This window comes from Ambystoma mexicanum, chromosome 4p (genome assembly GCF_040938575.1).
Source record: "Ambystoma mexicanum isolate Mex_15411 chromosome 4p, UKY_AmexF1_1, whole genome shotgun sequence".
Taxonomy (NCBI): domain Eukaryota; kingdom Metazoa; phylum Chordata; class Amphibia; order Caudata; family Ambystomatidae; genus Ambystoma; species Ambystoma mexicanum.
In genome coordinates, this window is record NC_090927.1 from 137045950 (window position 1) to 137072894 (window position 26945).

General features: G+C 43.7%; 2 protein-coding genes across 3 annotated transcripts in view; one reads left to right on the forward strand and one right to left on the reverse strand.

The window, feature by feature from the left end:
• Positions 1-26945, reverse strand: part of HADHA (hydroxyacyl-CoA dehydrogenase trifunctional multienzyme complex subunit alpha) — a 541230-nt gene that overhangs the window by 479168 nt on the left and 35117 nt on the right. For both annotated transcript variants that reach the window (XM_069605578.1, XM_069605577.1), the window contains exons 4-5: positions 9393-9526; positions 8645-8783 (exon numbers count right to left, since the gene is read on the reverse strand). In XM_069605578.1, coding sequence (XP_069461679.1) covers positions 8645-8783; positions 9393-9526 — 273 coding nt within the window. The remainder of the gene's footprint in view (positions 1-8644; positions 8784-9392; positions 9527-26945) is intronic.
• The window catches only part of HADHB (hydroxyacyl-CoA dehydrogenase trifunctional multienzyme complex subunit beta), a 679110-nt gene that overhangs the window by 238026 nt on the left and 414139 nt on the right, over positions 1-26945 (forward strand). The gene's annotated exons all lie outside the window — the stretch shown is intronic.

Genomic DNA, 26945 nt, shown 5'->3' on the forward strand with positions numbered 1-26945 from the left:
GCTTTACAGGTTACACATGTTAACAGATTGCAGTTACTTGCATATAACAGTTACATAGTACAAGAAAGTAAGGTAAATATACATTGTACAGGATCTATACAGTTATATGGAGAGTAAGGAATATATACAGTTATATACAGGGTGTATGCAGAGTTCGTCTTGTAAGTCCGAGGTTATGTAGGCATAAGGCCGGTTTATACATCATTTTCTTTAATCCACTTGATGCAACTAGATCTGAAGTGTGAGTAGGATTGGGAAGATCTTAGGCAGGGAGGGAGTTCCACAGCTGGGCAGCTTTGACCGGGAAGCTGTTTCCTCTGGCAGTACTTCCTTTAAATGGGGGTACCACTAACTGGTTGGACTATGCTTCTCTAGTAGGTCTAGAGGAGGTTTTTCTATTGAATCTTTCAGTTAGGTATTTGGGCGCTAGATCGTTGATACTTTTGAATGTTAAAGAGGCTGTTTTGAGTTTAATTTTGTCCACTGTGGAAAGCCAGTTGGATTATCTTCTAGCCTCTGAAATATGCTCTCTTCTTGGAATTCCTAGGGCAGCTCTAAGAGCATTGTTCTGCAGTGTTTGAATCTTTTGCAACGTGTGTTTATTAGACCCTATCTATAGTGCGTTGCAGTAGTCCAGTTTCGATAGCACTAAGGCTCGAGCAAGGGTGAGGCAATTGGTGGTAGACCGGTATGGTTTTGGGGCTCTAATCAACTTGCAGGTGTATGCAGTGCTTGATGCCATTGCACTCACCTGTTTTGTTAGGGTGAGGCAGGAGTCGAGGTAAAAACCTAATGTTTTTACCTCTTTTGCTACCTTAATGGTGTTACCATCTATGACGAGAGGAGTATTCGTCTTTTAGTCTTTTGATGTTTTGTGTGTTCCCCAATATGATGAGTTCCGTTTTGTCATCATTCAGGCATAGTCCATGACTGGCCATCCATGCCTGAATGAGGAGGTAGATCTTGTTCACCAAGGCCAAATCTTGTTCATAATCCCCCGAAAGTGGGATGAGAATCTGAGTGTCATCTGCATAGTTAGTGTGGGTGACACCCAGACTGTCCAGATCATCGAACAAGGGCTTCGTGAAAATGTTGTACATGGTGGGGGAGACACAGGAGCCCTGTGGGACTCCACATGTGATGGATACTGGGTCAGCTGCAGCAGAGGTAGAGAAGACCCTCATGGTTCTACCAGTTAGGAATGATTTGATCCATGCAATGGCATGTGTGGAGAAGTGGGCAGCTGTTTCTAGGTGGGTGCAATGCACATCATGATCCACCAAGTCAAATGCTGCAGAGAGATCCAGTAGGAGGAGTAAGGCCATCTTTCCGGAGTCCCTCAGCTCGTCGACCTGGGTTTTGAGATCGATGAGCGCAGTTTCAGTTCCGTGCTGGGGTCTGAAACCGGATTGTCTTGTGCCTGGAAGATGGTGCAACTCCAGGTGTTTTTGAATCTGTAAGTAGGCTACTCTGTCTAGGATTTTTAACAGGAAAGGTACCGTTGTGATTGGCCTATAGTTGGTCGGGATGGATGGGTCCAATGTTTGCTTTTTAAGGAGGGAGGAGGACCCAAGATTGTTTGAGATTATCTGGTATTGTGCCTGATGCAAAGACGGCATTGATGAGCTTGGAAATGAAAGGGGATAGGTCTCTGGCCGCGTCTTTTATTAGTTGGGCTGGGCATAGGGCGCCTCGGCAGTTAGATGGTTTGAGTGAGTATTATCTTTTCGGTTTCAAGTATAGTTACTTTAGTAAAGTTACATTTTTGTTCTGGTTTGGTGGTGGTTGGTAATTTGTCTCTTTGGTTGGTTAAGGGGAGAATATTCTGTTTCTTTTTCTCAATGTTTGTTTGGAGTGTGGCTATTTTGTTAGTGCTTTTTGGATGTTCGAGCACCACATTTTATTTTTGTCACAGTTATCCTGAACAGGAATGGGGTTTTCCAGTTCCTTTAGTATGATGAATAGTTCTTTGGTTCCAAATCTAGCCTGCAGTATTCTATTGTTGAAGTTCTCTTTTTTTGCTTTCTTTATTTCATTTTTGTAGGTCTTGGAGGCATTGATGAGTGCAGTTTTATTTGTCTCTGTTGGGGTTAGTTGCCAGGCAGATTTGCATTTGCGTTTTTCTATCCTTAGCGATTTAAGGTGTTGAGTAAACCAGGTGTTTAGATGGGCTCTGGGCTTACTTTTTCTCAATTTCAATGGAGCGATAGTATCTAGAGCTATGGCCATGGTAGAGGTAAATTCCTTTACTAGTGTTGAGGTGTCCAGTGAATCAGGTAGGGAGGATAAGTGGTAGCAGTTTTTCGGTATTATACGTTTTTTTATTTCTGGTTGGCAAGGGGGGAGCCAGATGGGTTGGGCCATGTTAACATTTAAGAGGAAAGTTATCAGTGCATGATCTGTCCAGTTTTGTGGAGTGATATTGACGATTGTTACATTGCAATTATGGTCAGCAACCCAGTCAAGTATTCAGCCTTTTTCATGGGTGGGTTGTGAGATTTATTTGGTAGAAACCTATTTCTGAAATGACATTAGCGATATTAGTTGCTTGCAGGTCTTTAAGGTCATTGTAGCCTAAATTTAAGTCTCCCAGAAGGATGGCTTGTGAGGAGTTTTTTTAGGTTGTTTGAAAGGATCGTGGAGATGTTCTCCTCAAACGTACCAATAGGGCCTGGTGATCTGTAGATAAGGTGTATATTGATGGTTTGAGAGGGTGATGTTAGGAGTTTAGCGGTTAATGATTCGCAGGATTTTGTAGTTGAACTTGCTTCAATTTTTAGAGTGAGATTATTTTTAGCAATAATAGCTAAGCCACCTCCTCGAGAATTGACTATATTCCCAGAGTATGGTGTAATTGGGGGGCAAGGCAAGCATCAGGGCAGGTCCTGCAGCTTGGTGCAGCCAAGTTTCTGTTATGGCGAGGAGGTCATAATCTCCTGTTTGAATGAGATCCGCAATTTCAGTAGCATGTGCCATTAGTGACCTAGCATTAATAAGGGTGCATTTCAATGGGGCATTTAGTTTTGATATAGCCTGGGTGGCATTACTTCTTTTTTGATAGACTTTTATTAGCTTTGGAATGGTTGTTTGTGATGTTATTACAATGGAAGTCAATTTTTGTGGGGGGGGGGTGTTTCGTTTGATGGCGTTGGGTTGGAAATCTCTCCCATTACCAAAAGTATTGACCAGTCTGGCTAGTGGTTCGTAGATTTTCAGTAATCTTGATCGTAGTTTTGCGTTTCTACTCACAGTGTCGTAAGGGAGGTTTGTTAGTGACTTGTAAGTGATGGGCGAATATATAGGCTAATGGACAGGCTCTAGGGAGAGAGTTAATTGACACTCACCCAGGATAGGTGTTCCCTAGGATATGAGTTGCGGTTGGTGGTTTACTTTTGGCATTGTGGACCAGATGGTTGTCAGGTAAATAAGAATGGAAATCATTCTAGCCTAGAAGAGTGATTATTTGAATCTGGTGGGTGGCCACCGTAATGTTAGGCAGCTTTGTACTGGTGGGCAACTCGAGGTAGTTAGTATACCTGGTGTGGGCAAGTTGGGCTAGTATATAGTAGTGGATAGGCTAGTACACAATATTCTAATCACAATACGCATTATTCTGAAAGGTAGCAAGCCTAGGGTCTAATGACTATAGATATAGGGTCTAATGGCACCACTGGCTGATCCATGCGGTGTGACAATAGTTGCTTGATAATTCTTAGCAACAATATAATACAGCATACTATGTAGGCATCACATTGATCAGGTGTGGGTAGGTCATGCTCCTTTAGCAAATCGGCAGATAGGTATTGTCTGATTTAAGAGCAGTGAATACATTCACACATTGTCATCACACTAGAGTTGTGCACATGCATACAAGTCATGTGTCTATCAGGTAAAGTTTAGCATTATGAGCAAATGGATTGTTCATGAAAGTATGCGACGTAATATTTCTTTTTCAAGCATGCGCTTTACACAAATAGACTTGCGCTTAAAAGAGGATCGGCAGTAACGTGGAAGGGTATAACAATGCTAGATTTTGTAGGCTGTGTAGTTCCTAGCAGGCAGCTTACCGGCGGTTGGGAGCGACGCGCAGAATTAGTGTTGTGTAGATCATTGTAACACGTGGGAGGTGCGACACGCGTGGGAGGTGTGTAATTACCCTACTGCTCACATTGACCCATCTTGAGCTACGCCTGGCTACTCTACCACACTAACAACCTGTGTAGTACAGACTTGTACCAAAGGTTGGGTTCCTATTGCCAGGAGGTCAAGGTTGTTGTAGTGCACCCTAAGTGTACTGCTCCAAATCTTGCCTAACAGTCTCACCTAAGGGCGTCCTCTCACCATACCCCAAAGTCCATCCAAAAGAGATTACCTTTCCCCGGCCACCCGAGAGGAGGATACACCGAAAACAATGGATGACTACCTCAGGTTCCTCACACATAATATATTGGCCTCCCAAAATCCGCCAGGGTTGATTATGAAAATTAATTTTAACAGTTCCTCTGAGGATATGGTCATGGAATGTCAGTCATTAACAGAGTGGTCAAAAGGGACAGCATTTGGTCATAGACCAGAAGGCTAAATCTGGATATTGCTAAGATACAAGCAGGCGGTCAACTTTGTGACATATATATATATATATATATGAGTTGCGGTTGGTGGTTTACTTTTGGCATTGTGGACCAGATGGTTGTCAGGTAAATAAGAATGGAAATCATTCTAGCCTAGATATATACACACACACACACACTCACTCACTCACTCACTCTCTCTTTCTCTCTTTCTCTCTTTCTACCACCTTAATTTCAATCCTTAATATCCTTAATATTCTTTACTGATAGTTAATATGTATTTGTTTACGTATTCTCTGAACATTGTATTATTGTATTGTTTTATTGTTGGTGTAAAATGTATAGTGTTGAGAGAAAAAAAAGAATGGAAGGTTGGATATAGCCTTACTATTCCTACCCCAATGAGGCTTTCCCTGCCTAAAATAAACTAAAGGAAACACTGACAAAGGATATCCTCACACTTCAATACATCAAACAATGAAATGCATGGAAGTTCAAATCATAATGGAACTGTCAGAGTGGTCAAGGAAGTTCCCCTTTATCACAAAGGATTCATGTTGCGCACACCATACTGATGGCAGGAGGTGACAGCAAAATTGGGATATTGTGGCAAATCCACATGCATCGATTAGGAAGATGCAATATTAAAACTGCAAATGCAACACAAACGCACTCATACGGGGGGGGGGACCTTTTTGCAGGGTCAATCTAAAATGGCAGGGACACGGACCGTAAAGATAATTAGTAATAAGTTTGTGTGAACAGGGCAAGGTTCACAGTCCTTGCAAGTTAACAGATGTTATCTAGCCCTTTCTATTAAAATCTTTAGGAGGGGATTAGTCATTTGGTCGGTGGCAGTAAACCCAAGGCCAGGGTTCAGCAGTCAAGTATGTTTCCAAGTCATCACATCAGAGGGTGCATGTGGCTGCATAAATTTGATTAAGGCACCAGCAGTCTGTAATGAAGATGGCCATCGACTGTTCAAAGAAAACGCCTGCTTAAGCAGACCTCTATTTCTCAAAATAGATCAGGAGAACCATGTGCAACCATATTTAAAGGTCTTATGCCAGTTATTGCTAGCAATGAATTAGGCTTTCAAAACCAACCATGTACTGACGTCAGGAACTACTACAAATAATCACAAGAAAATGTGTGTTTGAATTTGATCTGAAGATAAGCCAGACCACTGAAAATTGAAGAATTGGGGAAAGATGGGATTTCTTTGGCAATGTTTTGTCCAATCATATTTGGGAGTGGAGGGTAATAAATGTATCTGGGAATGATTAAAATTGGCACAAAATGTATATAAACCGCCAACTGATGGTGAATTGTTGAATCTTGGGTTAGTTTGGTCCTGCAACACCATCTAATCGCTCCCCAGAGCTTTTGTACAATAAACTTGCTTTGTGCTCGTTCTTAAGTGGTGTGTCTATCTTGGATTAAAGATCGACCCCTACATAACCATACATAGGTAGCATGTCCCTCAGAGAGATGAAGGAAGCAGATGTACCAGTCACTGGCGCCAGAAAATTCATCTGATCACGCTGCAATAACAGCCGAACTTGGCTCCTGGTCCTCTGGAAGCAGCCAGCTGTCGTCATTGCCTCCATCTGCTAGCCAACACGCTGTGGTGGGAGAGGCGAGTGTGAGGGATCGCTCTGCCTTCTCTGGACAGACACTGAAGACAGATTACAGTCAGATTGTAAGTTTCCACAGGCAAGGGCATGGATCACTGCAAGGCCCACACTCCGCTAACTGTGACTGTATGTATGTTTTATATTTAGAGTGTTGTGTGATATCACCTGCTTAACTGAATTATTTGTATAGTGCGTATACAGGTTTAGGTCATTTCATCTAACACTATTGCACCCAATGCCATTCCATCGAAACGTTTCCATCTAAAAAAAATGTCCATCTAAAGCATTTTTATTTTTGATGGGCAAACCCCCGTTTTTTTTACCCTTTAAAATACACCTGAACAAAAATTAACCCTTTACCCCCAAAAAACATGCGTTTCAAAGCGCTTCAAGGAGGGAGGCAACATGGGAGAATACAATTACATTCTTACAAAGTCCTTGAAACAATTTAGAATGTGAAAAAAAAATAACCAGCCTGACATTTCAGTGCTAGAAACAATTAAGGAGAAAAAGGGGGAGGGAAGAAAGACAAAACCAGCAGTAACATTACTATGCCTGACGACAATTGATTTAGTGCATGAGATAACAAGAGGCGGGGCACAGGTTATGGAGAGAGGGAGGAGGAGAGGAACAAAACAGGCAACTATCAAAAGGTCACACGACAAATCAAAATAGTGCTGGGGGTGGGAGGAGAAGACAAGGAGGGAAAAGGGGGGCAGACAAGTGGCTATCAGAGGTCAAGGGACAAATGATGGGAGTAAGTGCTAATGGACATAACTTGGGGGGAGTGGAAGGGGCTACGTAAGACAGGCAGGTACGATTACCATTCCTGACAGCAATTGGGGTAATGCCAGACTTAAGCAAGAGAGAGGATGGGTGGGGGGGGAGGGAGAAGGAGATGCCAGGAGAAGAGAAATAATGGCTGCTATGATTACTATGCCTGACGGCAATTGAGGTAGTGCCTGAAATTAACAGGAGGAGGGAAGGTCAGGGGATGAAGAGGGCAACTATGACAATCACAGGGGGCTTGGGAGCACAAGAACACTCATGGGGACATAGGGGTGGGTTCCTTTTTCCAGTGTGTTTTTGGGCCTATAATAGATTATTATTGTACTTCCTGACTAAATCTAATTATTTTGTATTTCACTGTGTGGACCCCTCAACTTCCTGAGACTTTGCGTTGACTACACTCCAAGCTCCCTTGATTGGTTTGGCTAAACTCCCAGCGTTTCACTGGTTAACTATAAACTAGGGTGGCCTCTTAGACCCTGTCCACCAGGCCAGAGTTCACAATGCCATCTTAAAATGCTTATATCTGTTTATAAGGGCTTTGGGCGACAATATTTGCCTAAACGTTGCTTAGTGTGCAAACTAAAGGCCTATAAAATATGTGTAGTATACTTGCCCATCTAACTAATGACTGGTGTTGCTGTGTCTGGACCAATTGTAGCCCTAGACCATTCCCACAATCTTCCTGAGACTAAGACTTGCTGCTCCAATATCTCAGCTTAATTGGGTTTGGCTAATCTCAGCGTCTTTCCAGTTCACCATAATAGGGTGGCCTCCAAAAAAATATAATAAATAAATATATATATCGATCCAAAAAAGCAAATACTGCACATCAATCGTAAAACAGCTCAACATAACTGCCTCGCCGGCAAAGACGCAGTATATGAATCACTAATGCGTGACATTTCTGTGTAAAAATATCAACTAACTTACATACACAAAATAAAAAATAAAAATGGTTATAAAAATTAAGCTTTGCACTGATGGGAAGATCTGATTACTTGGGAGGAAGACCACTGCTCAAAATCTATTGCTTGTATGTATAGGGTATTTGTTTTCGTTTGAAATATCTGTTCCCAGAACAAAATGTGGGCCTTGGTTGAACCCAGGAAGTGTCCGGAGGTTTTATAGTCCAGCTTCAAAGGCCCAGAGTTTCATTTCTCTTGGGCAAGCCATTCCTTACCATATCCACATATGCACCCAGCAACAGGGAGTATTCAGGAAACGCCCATAGTAAGGAAACATCTGCATCATACATTTTGCCCATGCTGGGCTGACAATCAGTTGAGATGAGGAAAGCCTCTACATGCCATCATGGATTTCACATTCACCAGCAGCAGGCGAGTACTCGCATAGGAGAAAGCCAGGTACTCCCGGTACCCCCGAGATGTGTAAAGGCTCACAGGTGCATATTCAAATTTACATCCTGGATGTGGTCTCAGATTTACCATACTCATAAATTACAAGATAAGTGAATGGTCAAGAAATATACGTCAGAAGGCCTCTTTACCAGAGTCAGAATTAAGACTTTCAACTTTATGCAAATTACACCATACTTTTCAGCTTTAATGAAAGCAGGCTGAATGGTTAAGGCTGACCAAGTGCAATTTGTGTCAAAGTAGATTTAAAAAACACATTTCCACCTACCTCAAGACCGCCGCCCAAACAGGATCCCCCAATGGCAGCTACGATGGGCTTGGTCGATTTTTCCAGCTTATCGAACATCTTCTGGCCATCATTGGACAGCTGAGCAACTTCCTGAGGGCTTTTACATGCTTCAATCATGCTGAGGGTGACAAAGACACCACATGAAAACAGATCCCAGGTGTAAAAAACATTTTATTCCACTTGCTCACTCCTTCCCTAGAAAGGTCAATATGTGACTGCTTCCTCTCCCTGACATAATAAATTAACACACAATACAATAGGACTACTTGCAACATCCTCCGACATTCCCTTTCCAGTCAGTTCATCTCCCTACCCATGAACAGCATGACACCTGGGCTCTTTGCAGTTACTAGATTCCCTCAAGGAAAGTCAGCAGCAAGGCCTCCGCTTTAGAAATCGCGAAAGGAAACATGAAAAGAACAAAAGGGAACTAAAAAGGTAGGTCTTAAACGTGGGTGGGCAGGCTGGGAGGGGCTGTGGAATAGATTGCCAAGGTTCTAAAACACAGGTCCCTCAATCAGCAACTGAACAAGGAGCCAAAAGAGAAGCACTGTGCTTCAGAGGTGCAGCAGCCCTCCCAGGCACATACATGGATGAGGATTCATCAAAAATTAACTTGACTTTGAAGCATGCAGGAAAACAAAAACGGGTGATCAGTTAAGAAGGCCACAACCTGTCTGGGCAGGGATTTCATGTCGGACCCTGTGCATATACAACCAACACTTACTTGATGTCTGCCCCTGCGATAAAGCAACCGGGTTTTGTAGAGATGAGAACAGCACTTCGAACGGCATCGTTTGCCCACACTTCATCCATAATCTCTGCAAATTCAGACTGCATTTCTTTAGATAGCGTGTTTACCTGCAGGGATCAGAGGACCAAAACAGAATTGGGGGCTGTCAGTAAAAAGGGCTTTGATGGAACCAAAAAGCAGGGTTTGTCGCCACACACCTTTGTAGGGCAAATGCAATTAAGGCAATTACAAAGCACTTATATTTATCAATGCATACACCACTGCACTCTCTCCCTATTAGACAAGTTGGTTCAAATATAAATATATTTTTAAAAGCCAAATGGACAGAAGTATGAAATAAAAATCATTAGATCTGTGCCAGCAGTGTATGGCAATAGGCAGCATCAATAAACTCACTGCTGAAGGACATTAGTTCCAGACTTCTCTCCATTTTTACTGATGCAAGTGATAACATCAGTTAAACGGACTAGGAAAATGGGCAGCTAGTGCCAGCGAGTGTCTAAAACTAAACAAGCACATCACTGAAGAACAACAAAACTCGGGTGGCAGGAGAGGTACTCCAGAGACAGAAGCATGATGGTCTTGCATCAAAGATGAAGAACGGCAGTAAAAAAAAATAAAAAAAAAAATCAGAATTTCTTAGTACCATTTTAGCCAAAGGTTTTTGAGACTTTCTCAATTAAATGACAATACGGAGGTTGTGAGGAGCCAGGAATGCTTATCTAAGAAGAGTTTCCCTACCTCAACCAAAACCAATAGGTCTGTATAGTGTCAAGACAACAATTATGTCCTTTGTCCGTAATCCTATTCTGGCCCTCACACTAAACTAAACTCTAAAGTGGAAAAAATATGGTCTCTTGATTTTCAAAGTGCCCAAATGTTCAAATTCAACACAAAAGTTCAAATCAAACTTAAAAGGGTTCCAATGAACAATGTTCAAAGTTCCAGAGAATAACTTACTTCCCATGATTCCTTGTTTCAATACTATAAATTCAAAAAGAATAATTACTCTCTCCCCTTGGTATCTTCACTTTTCCTGAGGAACAGTTCCTTCCCGAGGCTTTGTCTTCAGCTTTTTCTAACGCGTTACAAATCCTGGGAGTCTTTCTTCACAAGCAATGTCTCCTTTATATCATTTCACAACAATTCATAAAACCAAAAGACTTGCCGCTCCTTGAGATTTCCAATTGACTTATTTCTCTCGTAATCTTCACCTGGCATGTTCTCTTGCCAGGCCTTGTTACACAATCACTTAATTTTATCTTGACCATGTATACCTCCCTGCCAGGTGTGAAGAGTCAGGAATGAAACCAGGACACAAGATTGCCATGTTTGTGGTGAAATACTTATTGAAAACAAAAAGGGGTGGGGAAAAAGACCTCTGGCCCTGCTCCAAGAGGAATTCCCAACCAAAAAAAAAAAAAAAACACCAAGGACCGGTCTGTCAGGATCTCAAAATCAAATCGTCCTGGTGTCCAAAGGTTCTGTTCTGACCCTCAGACTATAAGCCAAACTATAGGGTGAAAAGAGAAATGTCTAACCTTAGATGATTGCATAAAAAGAGTTCATTAGGGATATTAGAGTAGCTACAACATAATTGTCCAAGGTTGAAGATCCTTGGTACCAGAGGTTGATTTCCTTCCCCTGGATTCTTCCTTGATACAAACTCTTTAAACACAAAAGCTCACACAAAGGTTCGGCAAGGCCAAATGCCTTCCCTTGGCCTAGTGTCAGCCTCAGTGGAAGATTCAGATCTCCTGCCTCCATAGGGTGGTTCTCTTCCCATGCATCCTATCTCAATGCGAAAGGATTCTCTGACTAACAGTTCTTTGCATCTTTCTTGGCCCACAACAATACTGTTTACAGAACGGTTTAGCCTTATAGTGCCACTTTTTTCGAAAAGTTCCTTCTTTTACAGCATACATAGATTTTTGTAACTTTGCAACTGCCTTGTATACTCCCCTGCCAGGACTTCTTGTGCACTTGCGATTTCCTAGTATACTCTCCTGCCAGGGTTTTCTTGTAATTCACACACTTGTAAATGTCTGGTTTACGCGCCTGCAGGTATTCTTAATTTAACATGTGGTTCTTCTTTTGCTTTCACAGTTACAAGTCTTTTTTAGTATATTATATCTCCTGGATACATCGTTTGCTTCAGGTTCTCCCCATATTTGCATTGCATACATACATACATACATACATGGCTAGGGCCCTTAATGAGAGTATGCTTTGTTTTGCCAATTAGTTTCTTTAGTGCCTCTGTTTGTGTAGTTTTAAATGTTATACTTTGTACTTGCCGTGGTTGCCTAAACACCCCGGGGTACCCACTATGCCTGGCTTGATTCAACGGCTCAGTGTGAAGTCTTCTGTCCTGTTCGGGATTACGTGGCAAATCCAATCTGGAAAGGTCTACAGTCTTTCTGGTCTCTTGCAGCTTAGCTTCTGCACACATGTCCGGCTTCAGGTCCCAGTATGTGAAACGCTGCTCTCTTCAGTTGCCGAAAGCCCCAGGAGTCTTCCACTGGCTCCTGGAGTGTCTGCTGCACGTCATCCTGGCGTGGTTTTGCTCAGCTCGCTCACTGCCGAGCCGCTCGGCTCCACCACACTGGTTTGTGCTGCCAAGCTCCACAATCCTCGCAGAGGTGCAACGACTGCTCCCAAAAAAGGAGCAGCCTCTTAGCATTTGTCTTCGATCTTTAAATGGTCCACGCTCAGGTGCATTACTGAAACAACTAGAATGCTTATGGAGCTTGAGGCTCCTTCTGCTCAGCATTGTTCTTTCATTCCTCCTCACCCCAGTAGTCTATGGACGTTGATCGATCTGGTTTACTTGGAAAATCACTTTCAATGGTTCTGAATGAGGCAGTTCTATAAGATATTCAGAACTGGACAGGGTAGGTTTGGAGTTTTTACTTTTTAGACCAGGGATGGAAGGATGGCCTACAGGGTTTTGGGAAAAGGTCTCTCCATCTTGCCTAAAGGGGATATAACTGTATGGCAATAGGCCATTAAGGTACTGGGTACAAGTGGTCCTCATGGGAAAATTGTGCATACCAGGTCTCATCCAATAAAGCCATGACATTTGCTGGGAGGTGGTCTCCTCCCATGTGACCCTCCCTCATAGCCAACCCCCAGGGTCAGGTTCAGGTAGCGGCTGCTTTCCCCTGTACACATGGGAGGAGGTTACCACCAGGGAATCAGTGATGACTCCATTGGACACATCACACAAATACTTAACTTCGCCTGGTATACTTCACTCCCAGGACTTCATGACAAATTACTTTCTCCTCAAGGATGGGTTTCACTAACCCATTCATGAGTTGTTTTACAAATCCTTGTATTCCTTCAGCCGCTTTGCTTTTGGCCCCTTTGCCTTTTCAAGACGTCATTAACTTTATTCTGCCTTTCGGAACCCCACTTGCGTTCAGAGTCATTGGGAGCTTCTAGCGCCCCCCCCCCCACGGCTTACTGGTTTCTTCCAACATGTCCTCGTTCCCGTCTGCATTGGAATATCTGCTTCGTGTGTCCGGTTAGACGATGTACCCTTTCCATCTCTTTGCGTGGTTCCCGCTGCTCTTCCCCTCAGCAAGGAGCCACCTGCACCAAGCTTTTACTCTCAGATTCCCCTTCACGTCGCCTGCCACAGCAGGTTCTTCCCCAGCCTGGTACTCTGTTATTGTGGATCACGCTGCGTTCAACGTCTGCAGCTCTCCTCTTAACCACAACTTCCCAGCTTACTTATTCATCTTCCACCAACTAGAATGCTGCATTCGCTTCCGGGCTTCATAATCTTCATTACTCTGAATCTTCCCCTCGTCCGTGATCATGGGATCATTTCCCAAATGGTCTTGAGGGAGTGGATACCGAACTTCGTTGGAAGTGATCTTCACTACTCCCTGCTTCTTCCTGATCCCAGTTCATAAATTATTCCTCATGTGAGGTTGGGGAGTAACAAAAGTAGCTCTACATAGAGCTTGGGGAGGAGTGCAATAGTATGCCATTAATGCATGGGAGCCAGAGGGAATAGCCCTGAAAGGGAAAGGGAGAGGGAGAGGGTGATGTGGTTTCCTCCAACAATGCCCTGTTCTTTCCCCGAGATGCATCTCCCCCAACATGGTCTTCCATCATATAACAACCCCCAGGATCAGGTAGCGTTGTGGTCCCCAAGCCATGTAGGGAGAGGTTTCCTCAGGTGAAGTGAGGACATCGCCCGATTTATCATAAAGTACATCTGCAGGAGACTACTAGCCGCACTCACTGCATTTACTCCCGTTGGCAATTTGAACGTCTAACTCAGCACTGCTTAATATGAATAGATTAAATCTGGAGGAGAAAAAAAAAATAGCCAGATAATTTAATTGGGACCTTCAATTCAGAATCTTCTTAGAAACTGGTCTATCACGCGAGTATACAAATTGTGGGACAGCATCTGATTGGAAGACCCCGGCTGCATGACACTGAACCACATCAGAATCTCTAGAAGAAATCAATGACCAAACAAACTCTGTGTGAAGGAGAATTCTCATTTCTGTGCTAATTCCCTTCAACCTTAGAGACCCCCAGCTTTTTTGCTGGACTTTAGGACTTTTTCATTTTCACCCTGGAGTGAGTGAGCCCTTTTTCTCACACTCGTGTATTTTGATCTAATATGGATTATGTGTTCCTTTTGTTTTTTGGAGACTGACAAACTCCATAGGCATCTACTTTTTGTATGGTGACACACAGCACCCTCAGGACAGTGTCGCAGAAATCCTTCAGTTCTCTCAAGGTTTAAATACCTTTTCTTGGGTGAACTACAGTTCCGAAGTATAGTAAAGTGAAGTGAAATTTACTTTACTTATCCTTTTCCCTATGTAGGTCCACCATTTTATGTGGAGTGCTGGGGTGTAACCTAGAAGCCCCTTTTCTTACATTTTCATGATTTTTTTAATGTTAACCTCACTACTTTAAATGGCAGGTGGCAGTGGTTTAATTTTTCTACCATTGTGCGTTTTTATTGCAAGCTGAATCCTCAGCTGCAGTATAGCACCCATGGGTGACCATTTCATCAAAATGGCTGTTTTTTTTTCACCATTTCTTGTTTGCGACGTCTTTGTGTTTTACTCTGCGCCCCAAAGATGGTTTAACCACTTTGTTAGTTTTGCTTTGGTGGGCTTCAGTATCAAAACCCACCTTTGGCTCCAGTGAGTCTGGCAGGGAAGGAAGTGTGGGAGGTGCCCGAAACTCCTATCCTTAGTCTCCAGGGTAACCTGAATGCACCCAGTGCCGATTGGCTGGCTGTTTGAGTGACAGCTAGGCTGTGCTTGATGAATGGGAGAAAACTGCATAAAAGGCGAGGCTTCTTGGACTGAAGACAGTCGACGACTGGAAGAAACATCCAACAAAGGACTCATGAAGCAAAGCTTGCTGCATCCTCCTGGACCCTTGAACTGCCCAGTGAGGCCCTGCTGCTGGCTGAAACTCCTTTTTCTGATAGACAAAAGAAGCTCCGGAAAGAACAACATCTTCCCTTGAGTTAGTGGGACCAACTAACCCTGAGACAAACTATGCTGGAGGACCTTGTTATAATGTGTATGACTCCATTGAGAATGTTCTGCATGTCTGGTTCCGGAACTGCTCCAGGGCGAGACAAGCAAAACGAGATGATGCCTGTTGATGGAGGTTGCCTGCCGGGGACTTTTCAATAAACTACGTAGAAATCATTTCCACGCCTGATCATCATCATTTGATCATCTACCTACAACAAATGGCGACGAGGAGCTTTCAGTAGGCTGTGGAAGTCCCCGAATGTGCATCTACAGGAAATGATGATGAATTGGATATTGTAGTGCAATACGAAGACAGCTGAGCCCATGCAAATTACATATACAGGGAAAAGGCATCAAACAGACAATATTATGCAACCATGAAGTTTTAATATTTACCGAAAACGACTGCTTAGTGAAAGTGTGCATCGTTTAAATCTGTGCGCGAGCCGGCAACCGAATATAGCAGCAGAGAGCACACAGTACGTCAGCACGTCATTGCTGCGTGGACAATATACAAGATTTACATGCACAGTATTTATATACAAAACAGGCTTATATACAGGTTATGGTACAGGCATAGACATCAGTTCGATTGACTGTAGTAGGTGATCAGGTTACTGAGAGAAGTAGTTAGAATATCTGCTGGTGTTGGGATGGCATATGCGGTTGGCGGGAGGTCTGGTGCGCTGTCTGGGTAAGGGAGGTATCTCTGGCGCGGGGTTCAGGCATCATTGGACCATAGCCATGCTAGGAGTTTTCGCCTGAATGTGGGGTAGAGTTGGTCGATTCTGAGCTCAAGTGGGAGTTTGTTCCAGGATTGGGCAGCCATAACTGGGAAGCTGGAGCCGCCGGCTGTGTTCAGTTTGTACCTGGGAATCTCAAGGGTGAAGGCGTTGGCTGATCTCATGGGTCGGTTAGAGGTTTTCCTATTGATGCTCTCTGTAAGATACGGGGGGGCAATGTTGTTTAGACATTTGGAGGTCAGGGATAGTGTTTTGAGGAGGACTGTCTTATGTTGAGCCAGTGCGCATTTCTTCTGAATGCAGAAATGTGCTCTCTGTTAGGAATATTGAGAGCTGCTCTAAGGGCATTGTTTTGGAGTCTGTAGTTTGTCTAAGATGTATTTATTGGAGCCCGCATAAAGTGCGTTGCAATAGTCCAGTCTCGATAGCATGAGTGCGTTGGCTAGGGTGATGCGGCTAGTTTCAGAGAGGAATGGTCTGCAAGCTCGGATCAGTTTGCAGGTATAAGTTGTGGAGAATGATAGTGAGTCGACTTGCTTCTTAAGGGAAAGCGCAGAGTCGAGATAGAAGCCAAGTGTTTTGACAGCCGGTACCACTTAAATGTTGTTGTCGATATTGAAGGTGGCGTAGTTGGGGTCGATTCTTTTTTTTTTTTTAAGGCCGTGTCAGAGCCTAGGATTAGGAGTTCAGTTTTATCGTCATTCAGGCAGAGGCCATGGGATGCCATCCATGCCTGAATGAGGTGGTATATCCAATTTACTAAGGCCGAGTCTCCAGGAAGTTGCCCGAAAGGGGGATGAGGATCTGGGTGTCATCTGCGTAATTGGTGTAGGTGACACCTAATCTATCCAACTTGACGAACAGGGGCTTAGTAAATATGTTATACATGGTGGGGAGACGCAGGATCCCTGAGGTACCCCACAGGGGACTTGAATAGGGTCTGCCGCTGCGAGAGGGGAGAAGACTCATGGTGTGATTTGCTAAGAAGGATTGAATCCAGGTTATGGCATCACTTGAGAAATGGGCAGCTGACCTGAGGTGGTCACATAAGACTGTATGATCCACTAGGTCGAAAGCCGCCGATAGGTCAAGGAGGCATAGCATAGCTGAATTCCCTTTGTCCTTTAGCTCGTCAATTTGGGTCTTGAGGTCGATCAAGGCTGTTTCTGTGCCGTGGAGGGGGGCGGAAGCCGGATTGGCGAGTACCTAGCAGGTTGTTGGCTTCTAGGTGGTCCTGCATTTGTAGGTACGCTATTCTTGTCAAGGATTTTGAGTAGGAAAGGGACTGTAGTGATAGGTCTGTAATTCGTTGGGATGGAGGGGTCTAGAGTTTGTTTTTTAAGCAGTGGGAGTACCCAGGAGTGTTTGAGGTTGTTTGGCACTAGGTTAGTTGAGAACGAGGCATTAATGAGCTTAGTAATGAAAGGAGCTAGATCTCTGGCTGCATCCTTTATGATTTGGGGTGGGCAGCCGTCACCTTTGCAATTAGAAGGTTTTGAGCGAGAGAATGATTTTTTCTGTTTTGATAATAGTGACTTTCCTGAAGCTGAATGCTGGGGTGGTACAGTCATGGGTGAGAGAAGGTGGTGGTTGTTGGGGTATGGTCACTACTGGGAGGAGCAGGGAGTCTTTCTTTTTAGCAATTTTGACCTGGAGGGAGGTAATTTTATTCGATAGGGCATTTTGAATTTCAGTACACCATGGCTTATCCTTGGGAGTGTTATCCACCTGTGTTATGGGAGATTCCATTTCACGGAGGATAGCGAAGAGTTCCTTGGTGTCTGGTTTGGCCTTCGATATTCTATTGTTGAACAACATATCCTTTTTTGTACATTTTGGATTGGTTGGTTAGTCTAAGCTTGTTTTCCTCCGTGGGAGAGCGATTCCAAATGGATTGAAGTTTGCGTTTTTTTGCCCTTCGTTCCTTCAGATGGGGTGTGAACCATGTATTGAGGTGGGCTTTCTGTTTACTTTTACGAGTTTTGATTGGTGCAATAGTGGCTAAAGCTTTGGTCTTTGTGCGGTTATAGGTTTTGACTAGTGAGGTGGGGTCTATATTGTTGGGTAGGTTATTGAGGTCCGGGAGGAGATATGGTAGTAGCTTTTCTGCTGTGATGTCCTTTTTGCTCTAGTCGGGAGGGAGGATGCCATGTCTATAGTATTAGGGCGGATGAGGTCAAGGGATGCAGAGAAGGGGACTAGAGAGTGGTCGGTCCATGATTATGGTATGGTGATAGTGATGTTGCAGTTCGAGTCAGCAACCCAGTCAAGGGTCCTTCCTTTGATATGTGTCGGGGAAGTGACATTTTGGGTCAAGCCGTGATCCTTCAGAATAGCAGTGACCAAGTGAGCCAGTTTGTCGTTGTTATCATTAAATCCAAGATTGGTTCACTTCTGATCTCACTATGGAGCACATGTTATATCCAGGAGATTTTCGTATTCCCTTGGTCCATTTGTATATTACGGGGACTAACAGGATGAGGCCCGTATTGATTATTGGTCTCTTGACCATTTCTTTTACTGTGCCGAGTACAATTCCAATTGCTATATTAGTTAGTCCGGTACTGTGCCAAGTAGGATTATACCAATCGTTATAATTATTTTTACTTGTCTTCAGTGGTCCAGATAAGATTTGGAAGTAATCGTATATTCCCTACTTTTAAGGTTAGGAGGAAAATGATTTTTTTAGGGAGCAAAAATGTTCCCAGTGGGAGTATTTTATAAGCAGGTACAAATGTTTTAGCAATATATTTTTTTTTTTTATTTATTTTTTTTTGAGTATTTAATCAAAAATTTAATTTTTACAACATCGTTTCTTTTCTCTTTCTTTTGTCCGAATTTGGACATCTTAATCATTTGATTCTGTAGGTTAGAATTTCTGGTCGCTTTGCAAGGAGAGTCTTAGTTTTCATTTCGCTTCGCAGTGAGTTTTTCTGTTAAAGCGTCAAGGATTTTGTATGTCGCTAGTTGCCACGATGTCCGGTCACCACTTATCATCCTTTTCCACCATGTTTCTTCATCAGTTACTGTGGAGTGTTGGCAGATATATTTCATATAGGGGTGGCGGATATTTGTCAAGCTTGGGCAGGACAGTATAAGGTGGCGAATGGTCTCTTTCTCGTTTCCACAGAATCTGCAGGTACTAGTCAGCGATTGCTTCCTTATGTGGCGGATTTCGTTGGTGTCCACAAGATTCAGTCTTGCTCTGATTAGAAGATTGTGTGCCGCTCGGCCGGGGAATCTTTTGATGTAGTTCTGTAGATCGTCACGTTTTTTCCATAGCGGTGGTAAGTGAGAGACAAGCTTGTATTCTGAGGCTGCATCTAAAGTGCGAATCCAGTCCATGTCTTTAGTTTTTTTTATTATTCTTGTAGGATTGTTAATCAGATCTTCTTCTGTACATTCGATGATTTTCAGTAGCTTGGTTTTCGTTTTTCCATTGACTTAGCATGATGCAGCTTCCCTCTAAAATTTCTTTGGACACCAGGCCGTGGAGAAAGGAACAGTTTGATAGAATGCATTTCCTATATAGCAACAGAGTGTTGCAGTCTACAGTGCCTTGAAGAGAAAGCAGACAGAGTTCTCGCCGGATCAGTGTGATTGGCGTTGAGTCCGGAAGGGCAAGGGTCGTCCTCCAGAAATAGGCTTCCAATTTGGGCCAAAGAGTCTTGGGTAGGCACGGCAACGCTTCTGATCCATATGTAACCATGGGGACCACTTTTTGTTTGTAGAAGTTCAGTAGCGGGATGGTGGAAAATTTACCAAATTTTCTGTCTATTGCTTTGCCTTTTGTTGCCAGGCTTCGGATCTTATCGAACAGGGATTCTTGCATAGATGTTTCTTTTGCTGAATTGTCCAGAGTTACGCCAAGATATTTGAAGCTGTTTACTCTTTCAATTTTCGTTTTTTCCAGGAACCAGTTGTATTTGTCCCGCTCTCTGGTTTTGCGCTCCATCACCATGATTTTGGTTTTGTCGGTGTTGATTTCCAAATTGTTCTCGTTACAAAATAGTTGTAGATTGGTGAGTTGGCGCTGGAGGCCTATGGGTGTTAAATCCAGCAAAATAAGGTCATCCGCATAGAGCAGTCTACTGATGGGTGTTTGTGCTATTTTTGGTGGGAAGGATCTGATTGAGGTTTCGGAATGTTGATAATCTCCCATGTAAGCGATAAAGAGGGCCGGGGCCAAAGGGCAGCCCTGTTTGACTCCTCTATGCGTGTTGATCTGAGTGGATAAGTTGCCTTGCTGATTTAGTCGTACTTTAATGTTGGTATCCGTGTGGAGTGCCTTAATCGGATTTAGAATGTCGCTTGGGCAGCCCCAGAAAGATAGTCGATCGCAACAGACTCTAGCAGAAACTATTAAAGGCTTTGGAGAAGTCTATAAAGGCTGAGTACACTTTTGGGTGGCCGTCTTTTATTTTGCTTTTCAAGATGGTTAGGAGGAAGATGTTGATCGTGGTTCCCAGTGTTTTTTGAATCCGGCTTGGAAGATGTCATTGCACGGAGCTTCTGTGGGCCAAGATTGGAATTTTTTTTTTAGGAGAAGGTACCCGAAAACTTTCCCTATAGGGTCTAGTAGCGCGATAGGGCGGTAGTTTGTAGGGTCTTGCTTGTCGCCTACTTATAAAATCGGGACCACTATTGCGGACAACCATGTAGGAGGTATCGATTGTGCAGCCACGCATCGTGTGAACACGGATCTTATGAATTTGGCCCATTCGATTGGATGTGATTTCAGGTCAAAGTTGGTGATCCCGTCAGGTCTCGGAGCTCTGGATTTGTTGAATTTTTTAATGATGTTACAAATGTCATCTAAGTCGTCCAGCTTTGTCCAGATGTTAGTTTGGTTTAGGCGATTCAGGTCAGTCGACAATGGTTTCGGACGCTCGTATTTGGATAGTGTTTGGCAGCTCGAAGAGTGATCTAAAGTGGGTGGCCCAAGTTGCTTCATCGATTGAATTGGTAATTTCTGGTCCGGTAAACGAAGATGTTTTATTGAGTAGAGACCAGAATTCTTTTGCGTTATTGGTGCCGATGGCTTTTAGCATGGTTTCGGCATCTTGTTGATGCAATGTCCATCTGTGTCTTCTCACCCAAGATTTATATTCTCTCGTTAGTTGTTGTTTTAGCAATAATTGTGTACCTATTTATTCATTCACATTAAAAGGAATCGGTTTACTTTTTCCAATCAGGCTGTAATAATAATGGTTTCTTCCTGTGTTACTATGTGCACTATTGATCCAAACATATCCACAGAGCTGCGTTGGTGAACTCAGGGGCACAAGGTTCCAAACGCCATTGTCCCATTTTTTTGTTGGAAGATTTTTACTCCCCATTTTATTTTTGGGGAGTATTTGCCTATTTTTAGGGAGTAAAAGTGGCCAATACACCCCTGATCTGTAGGGCTGGTTTCGGTACTCTGCAGAGGCAGAGTATGATCGTTCCAATTCATTACTCTTACTTGGATGAGTATTTTATTATGCCCTTCAGTATGAGCACCTCTCTCCCGAGGTCTCCCAGGTTGGTGTTCTTGTGCTTCGCTGCACGCCGTCAGGATGGCTCTAATGTTCAGCTCCTCTTCCAACACACTTTGGCATGTTTCCAGGTTTGTGGTATAGGCTTGTTGAAGGGCTTCCTTCCTCTCTTCTTCGTGGCAACCACTTTCGAGAACCTTTCTGGGGTTTCCAGTCAGTTGACCAGACTGTTAGAGGAACAGTGTGTCAAGGGAACCTGTTCCACGTTCTTTCTCCCTAGACTTCATGTGTCCCTCCTGGTAATTGTTTCAGCATGACAGACTTACAAAGTGCAACTCTGGCACTTGACTACCACTGGCCTTCCACAGGAGTGGGAGACAGCGCCCTCGAGTTTCCCAGCTTCCCTTAACCAGCTTTTTTGAAACTCCCAGGCTTCTCTCGTATTTGACATAAGTCATCCTTCCCTTTTTATGGTCCTTTCCTGGGTCCTCCCCATCATAGGACCACAGTCCCTTTTCTCTTGTATTTGAGCATTCCTCAGTCACAGTAGTGTTGATTTCTAACAGCGCTCGTTATTACTTGCTCATTCTTCACAGTATTTTCACCATGTTGAATCTTGGATGTTCAAGCACAGTAACAGTGGTTCGAACTTCGTTGTTATTCGGAAATCTTGATGTTCCTGTTGGTCCACCAGTGAAGGCTTCTAGGCTTCTGGGAGAACTCTGCAGAAAGCTAGTTTTTGCCCTCAAAGGGCTGGGGGGTGGGGAGTCTCTACCTGTGGTCCTGCTTTCTCTGCCACTCCTAGAGCCTCACAGGCTCCCTCCTCGGGAGAAGAGACTGAATCCCGCGATTCATCACAGGAGGCAACTTGTACCACAAGCTGGCGACCACCAGAATTCCAGGCGCAAACGCAGAACGGTGATGCTTCTGGCAAGGAAGCACACGAGATAGCTGGTCAGTCTATCATGTGGCCAAGGGACACTTCCAAAGGCTGACGACGGCTGGATCCTCAAGAATGCATTAAGCTTAGTTGGTCCCACTTATCCGAGGGCTGAAGCACCGTTCAGAGATCAGGTAGTCCAAGAGGGCTTCACCGGGCCAGATGCAGGAAGGGATGGCAGGCCTCTTCAGGAGTACTCTCCGGATCTTCAGTCAACTGTTCATCTATGAGGGATTCTTCGCTCCAACAACGATCTGAAGGAACGGGTGCATGAGTCCTCTACTTATCCAAAATCCAGCCTGAAGTAAGTCCAATCCCTAAGTATTTGCACCATTCAAACCGCCAGCATTTCGGGGACAACTATTGGTTTCACTCATGCCCCACAGATGTGGAATGGGAGTACGCAGTCCGCCAGTAACACACACAGCACTAACCCACGAAAGTGGCTGCCTGCCCAGGTAAGTGCACGACCTTATATGGGATTGCCTGGAAAGGAAGGAAGGCAAAACAATAAGGCCAGAGTACAAGTGGAAATCTTGTGGAATGGCTATTTTAGGGCAATACCCACATTAAGTAGCCACACGTGGAACGCAAATGTGCACACTAGAAATAACAAAAATTGTAAACATATCTGCTGCCACCAGCTTGTCTTTAGACAAAAAATTCCCACTTGTAAAAAGCTTGGGTGATACAAGAGCATCCCCCATTGCACTGCGTTGTAAGATGCTGTTTGCAATGTTAAAAGGTTTTTAAAATGTGAACGATAAAAAGGGAAACCATTTCCCAGTGACAAAGCAAAAAGATTGGGGGTCCATAAAATCAATGGAGGGAAAGTTGCTGAAAGAAAGAGTTCCTAACAGTTACTAAAGCGAATGATAACACCTGTGTGGAACTTAGTTCACTAGGTACACAAGAAACAAGTCCTGAACAGGTACTGGATTAAGGGCATGCATTCATTTGCCATGTATCAGCCCAGATTCAATATAACTAACCTGCACAGTTATGCTGGACAAGGTTTTCTAAGGAACAGAGGAGCTGTACAAGTTAACGCCTACAAGAAGCACTTTACCTGCAAACAAGGGTCAACTACCAGGTCATAACGGAGAATGGAAAAATAGCATCAGATCTCTGTGAAAGTTATTGAATGCCAGATTCTATTCAGCAGTTAAGATGTTACTGTGTGAAGACCAGATATAGTCCACCGTGTACATTTATAGCAAGCAACCTACCTTGTAAAATTGAGTGGGGAGGAAACAAAAATGCTCACTTTACTGGTCTTTGTAGACTGACCGTGAAGATTTCAGCAATGATGGTATCAAGTACAATTAGAGAACAGAAAAAAAAAGCTCTAAACTGATCTTCTTTTGCAAATGCTAACCGTGAGATCAGTTTCAGTACATTATCAAAATGTCAGTTAAAATAAAGCAGCACTTGCTCAAATTGCAAATTGTTTGGTTATATTTCTCAGGGACTATTTGCATCAATTGTGAGGAATGAGGGCATCCTCACTTCTTTCCCAGATAAATCATCCTCCTGGGTGGCCAAGGAAAGGGCATTGCTCTTGGATGCAGACCCTGGGGGTGGAAATGCAAGGGACGATCACCTGGGTGGAGGAGACTTGGGGAGTGGGAATGAGGCATCCTTTAGGTGACACAGGGCATTTCCCTTTCACAATGAGTCCTCTGTCCCTCAAGGCTATTGTCAATCATTTCCCTATTATTCCTCAAGAAACACCAGTTATGTACTGGTGTAAAGAGGCCAGCAAGAGTAATGCAGGACTCAGATGCAACAGTGAGCGGTCTAGTCCTTTTTGGACCAACCTTGCAGGAGCTTTAAAAGCAGCAGTGTTGTGAAGAGGTAGTCAGCTGTGGAAGCAGACCTCTGGAAGGCAGCGTGGCAGACAGTGCTCAAGACCTCTTCGAAGATGCAGAGTGCATGCAGCAGGAAGCAAAGCTGGAGCCGCTGGGGAGACCGAGCGAGGCACCATACGAGAGAGCTTGTGGTGACTGGAGGCCTCGCTGGAACGCTGCAAGCTTCGACCAGTGAGTCAACCAAGGAAGGACGACACTGGGAAGGCAGGCGAGCATGCAAAGCCAGTAATTAATATCGATTTCAACGAAAGTAAGTACTTTTTGACTACTGATCCAAATGGAAATGAAAGTAAGCATTTTTGAAAACCAAACCGATTGCAAGCAAGATTGTGAAACTTGCTGATGTGATTTGAGAAATCAAGCATTGGAAAGGAGGCGGGAGAATATAAGTGCAGCAAGTGAATGGTGGCAAAACAAGCCACGATACATCAAGAGGATGTGATACGAGAGTGAAGCAAGCACCACTTACGCTGTAGCAGTGGCAACGTGCCTGTGAAGAGGAAGCAAGTAAGGTGTGTTGATTGCGTGACCTGTAATGGTGAGGGCACCCCTCTATGAAAAAGTCAGTACAGGCACTCATAAAAAAAAGCTTGACTTTGAATACCAAGGACCTTATATGATCTGAAGTAAAGGAACTGAAATATATGAAATTGGTGAACGGTAACCAAATAAGATGAGCTGGGCAGTGTCCCAAAGAAAGGTGTTTTGGAAAGCTAAAATTGGAACTCTTGGGGAAGGGAAGCCCTGTGTATTGTGAACCATTTTGAACTTGGGGAAAACCTTTTGCAAGCCAAGAGCTGGAAGAAGCTCTGAACTTTTATTTGAACACTACTTATTTTGATGCTGGCATCCCTACAATTTGTATACAATTAGATGTAAGGGCAAGTATAGTTTTTGGGCACTTTTTCTTTGGACTTCCTGACAGACTATACTTACCTTCCTTTAGGTAGGAAATCCCACTTTAGCACAGGGCAAGTTAGGCATTTTTCCAACCCGACTTGAGTTTTATAGCCCAAACTTTATTTCCTCATCTCCTTACTTGATGATGCCTTCGCACAATGTACAAATGAGGTTTTATTTCTGGAAGAACATCCAATTCTATCGCAATGAGGTTTAACAAAACAGGAACATGGAGATGTTTGGGACACCATCAATGCAGAGTAAATGGTGTCAGGACCACTGTTTGAACCTGGAAATGTATAGTTCAAGCTACACCTTAGAAATTAAAATACATCCATAAATAATTAAGATATTCGAGATTCTAGGATCTTTGTTCGCAGACATCTATAGGATGTCAAACACACCATGCACTGTAAAGGGGCATCATAGAACCTCTAATGCAGCAGTCTTCAAATATGGGATTGGATCGCATATGGAGGCCCCCGAAAGAGGTCTGCGGGGGCAGGCTCTTTAAGAAAGGAATACGAAGAATGCTTTCAATAGAAAATAAGCTGTTATCTGTCGGGACTCCTACTCCTTCAATGATGCAACCTCACATTTTAGTGGACCTTAAAAAAGGGACTAACAGTGCCACCCTATTCCTGGGAGATCTCAATGTAAGTCCATCTTCAATAATACAGACCATCACGTCAAGGCAACGTTCTTGATTGTATTGTTACAAGAAATCTTAAAGTCCAGATTAACACCGCCCTCCCATGCATCTGGTCAGACCACTTTATGATCCATTTTCACATCCACCTTCAGGCACCCACTAAGCTACACAACCCTCCTAAAACTGTCACTAATCGAAACCTGAAGAAAGTTTTCATTCCTGATCTCCAAGAATGTGTTGCAAACACCATGTCCTCAACCTCTGTGTTAGACACCCCCAACTCACTCATTGAGACTTTTAATGCAAACTTTAATCTCCTCCTGGATAAGCTTGCCCTTCTCAAAACAAGGGCTGTCCGGAATTACCCCAAACGTCAAGCATGGTTTTCACTCGAACTTAGATCCCTGAAAACCAAAAAAAAAAAAAAAGTGTGTTGGCTTAAATGCCCATCGTCTGACAACAGGAATGCATGGAAGAACCTTGAGAAATCCTATAAGGATATCACAAGAGTCGAAAAAGAACTTCTATAACCAAAAAATAAACCAAAGAAACAGTTTGAAGTACTAACACTTCTCGAAAACCCCAAAGCACAATTGACGCCCTTCATACCCTCCAACGCAGATCGCAGAATACAATCAGCTTTTCAAGAAAAAATACAAGGCAAGGGACAAAATCCAAGACCAGATCACCACACGCTAAAACTCAGACTTCCTTCGCAGATCATCACCCCCCTCAAATGCCGCCTGTAACGAAGATTGCACTACCTTCAGCTTTACCAAAGTAACCTGCCTCGAATGGGTCTACCATGAGCACTATGCGCCCGTCGGTTGTGCCAGACAATGTGATTCCCCCTCACAATGATCTTTGATAATAAGGGCATTTTATCTCCATTTCTCGCAAGATTTATCCTTTCGCACTAACAGTTCCAGACTGCATCAAAAATGTCACCATCACGCCCCCTTATAAAAAAAAAAACAGGTCTGGACTCCAACGATGTAGCAATTCTAAGGCCCATCACCAACTGCAATTTCTTCTTGAAGGTCTTAGACAAAGAAGCCATTCGCCAGATCCAGACCTACATCGAATCCTTCAACATACTACACCGGGGACAATCCGGTTTCGGCCCTGCTCATAGCACAGAGACGGCCCTTATTGATCTCCAAACCCACATGCTGAGTATTGTGGACGAAGGCAAGTCTGGCCTCGTAATCCTATTAGACTTATCAGCCACATTTGATTTACTAGACCAGGAGTAACTTTTACACCCCTTAAAAGGATACTTGCCACTGCTCTGAAATGACATGCAGGTGGATACACTCCTTCCCGAGTGGGAGGCAATCGACAGAGACAAGCAAGAGTCTGTTGGGGGCAGAGGGTGCCTCCACTGACCCCTCTTTTTACACCTGTGGGATGCT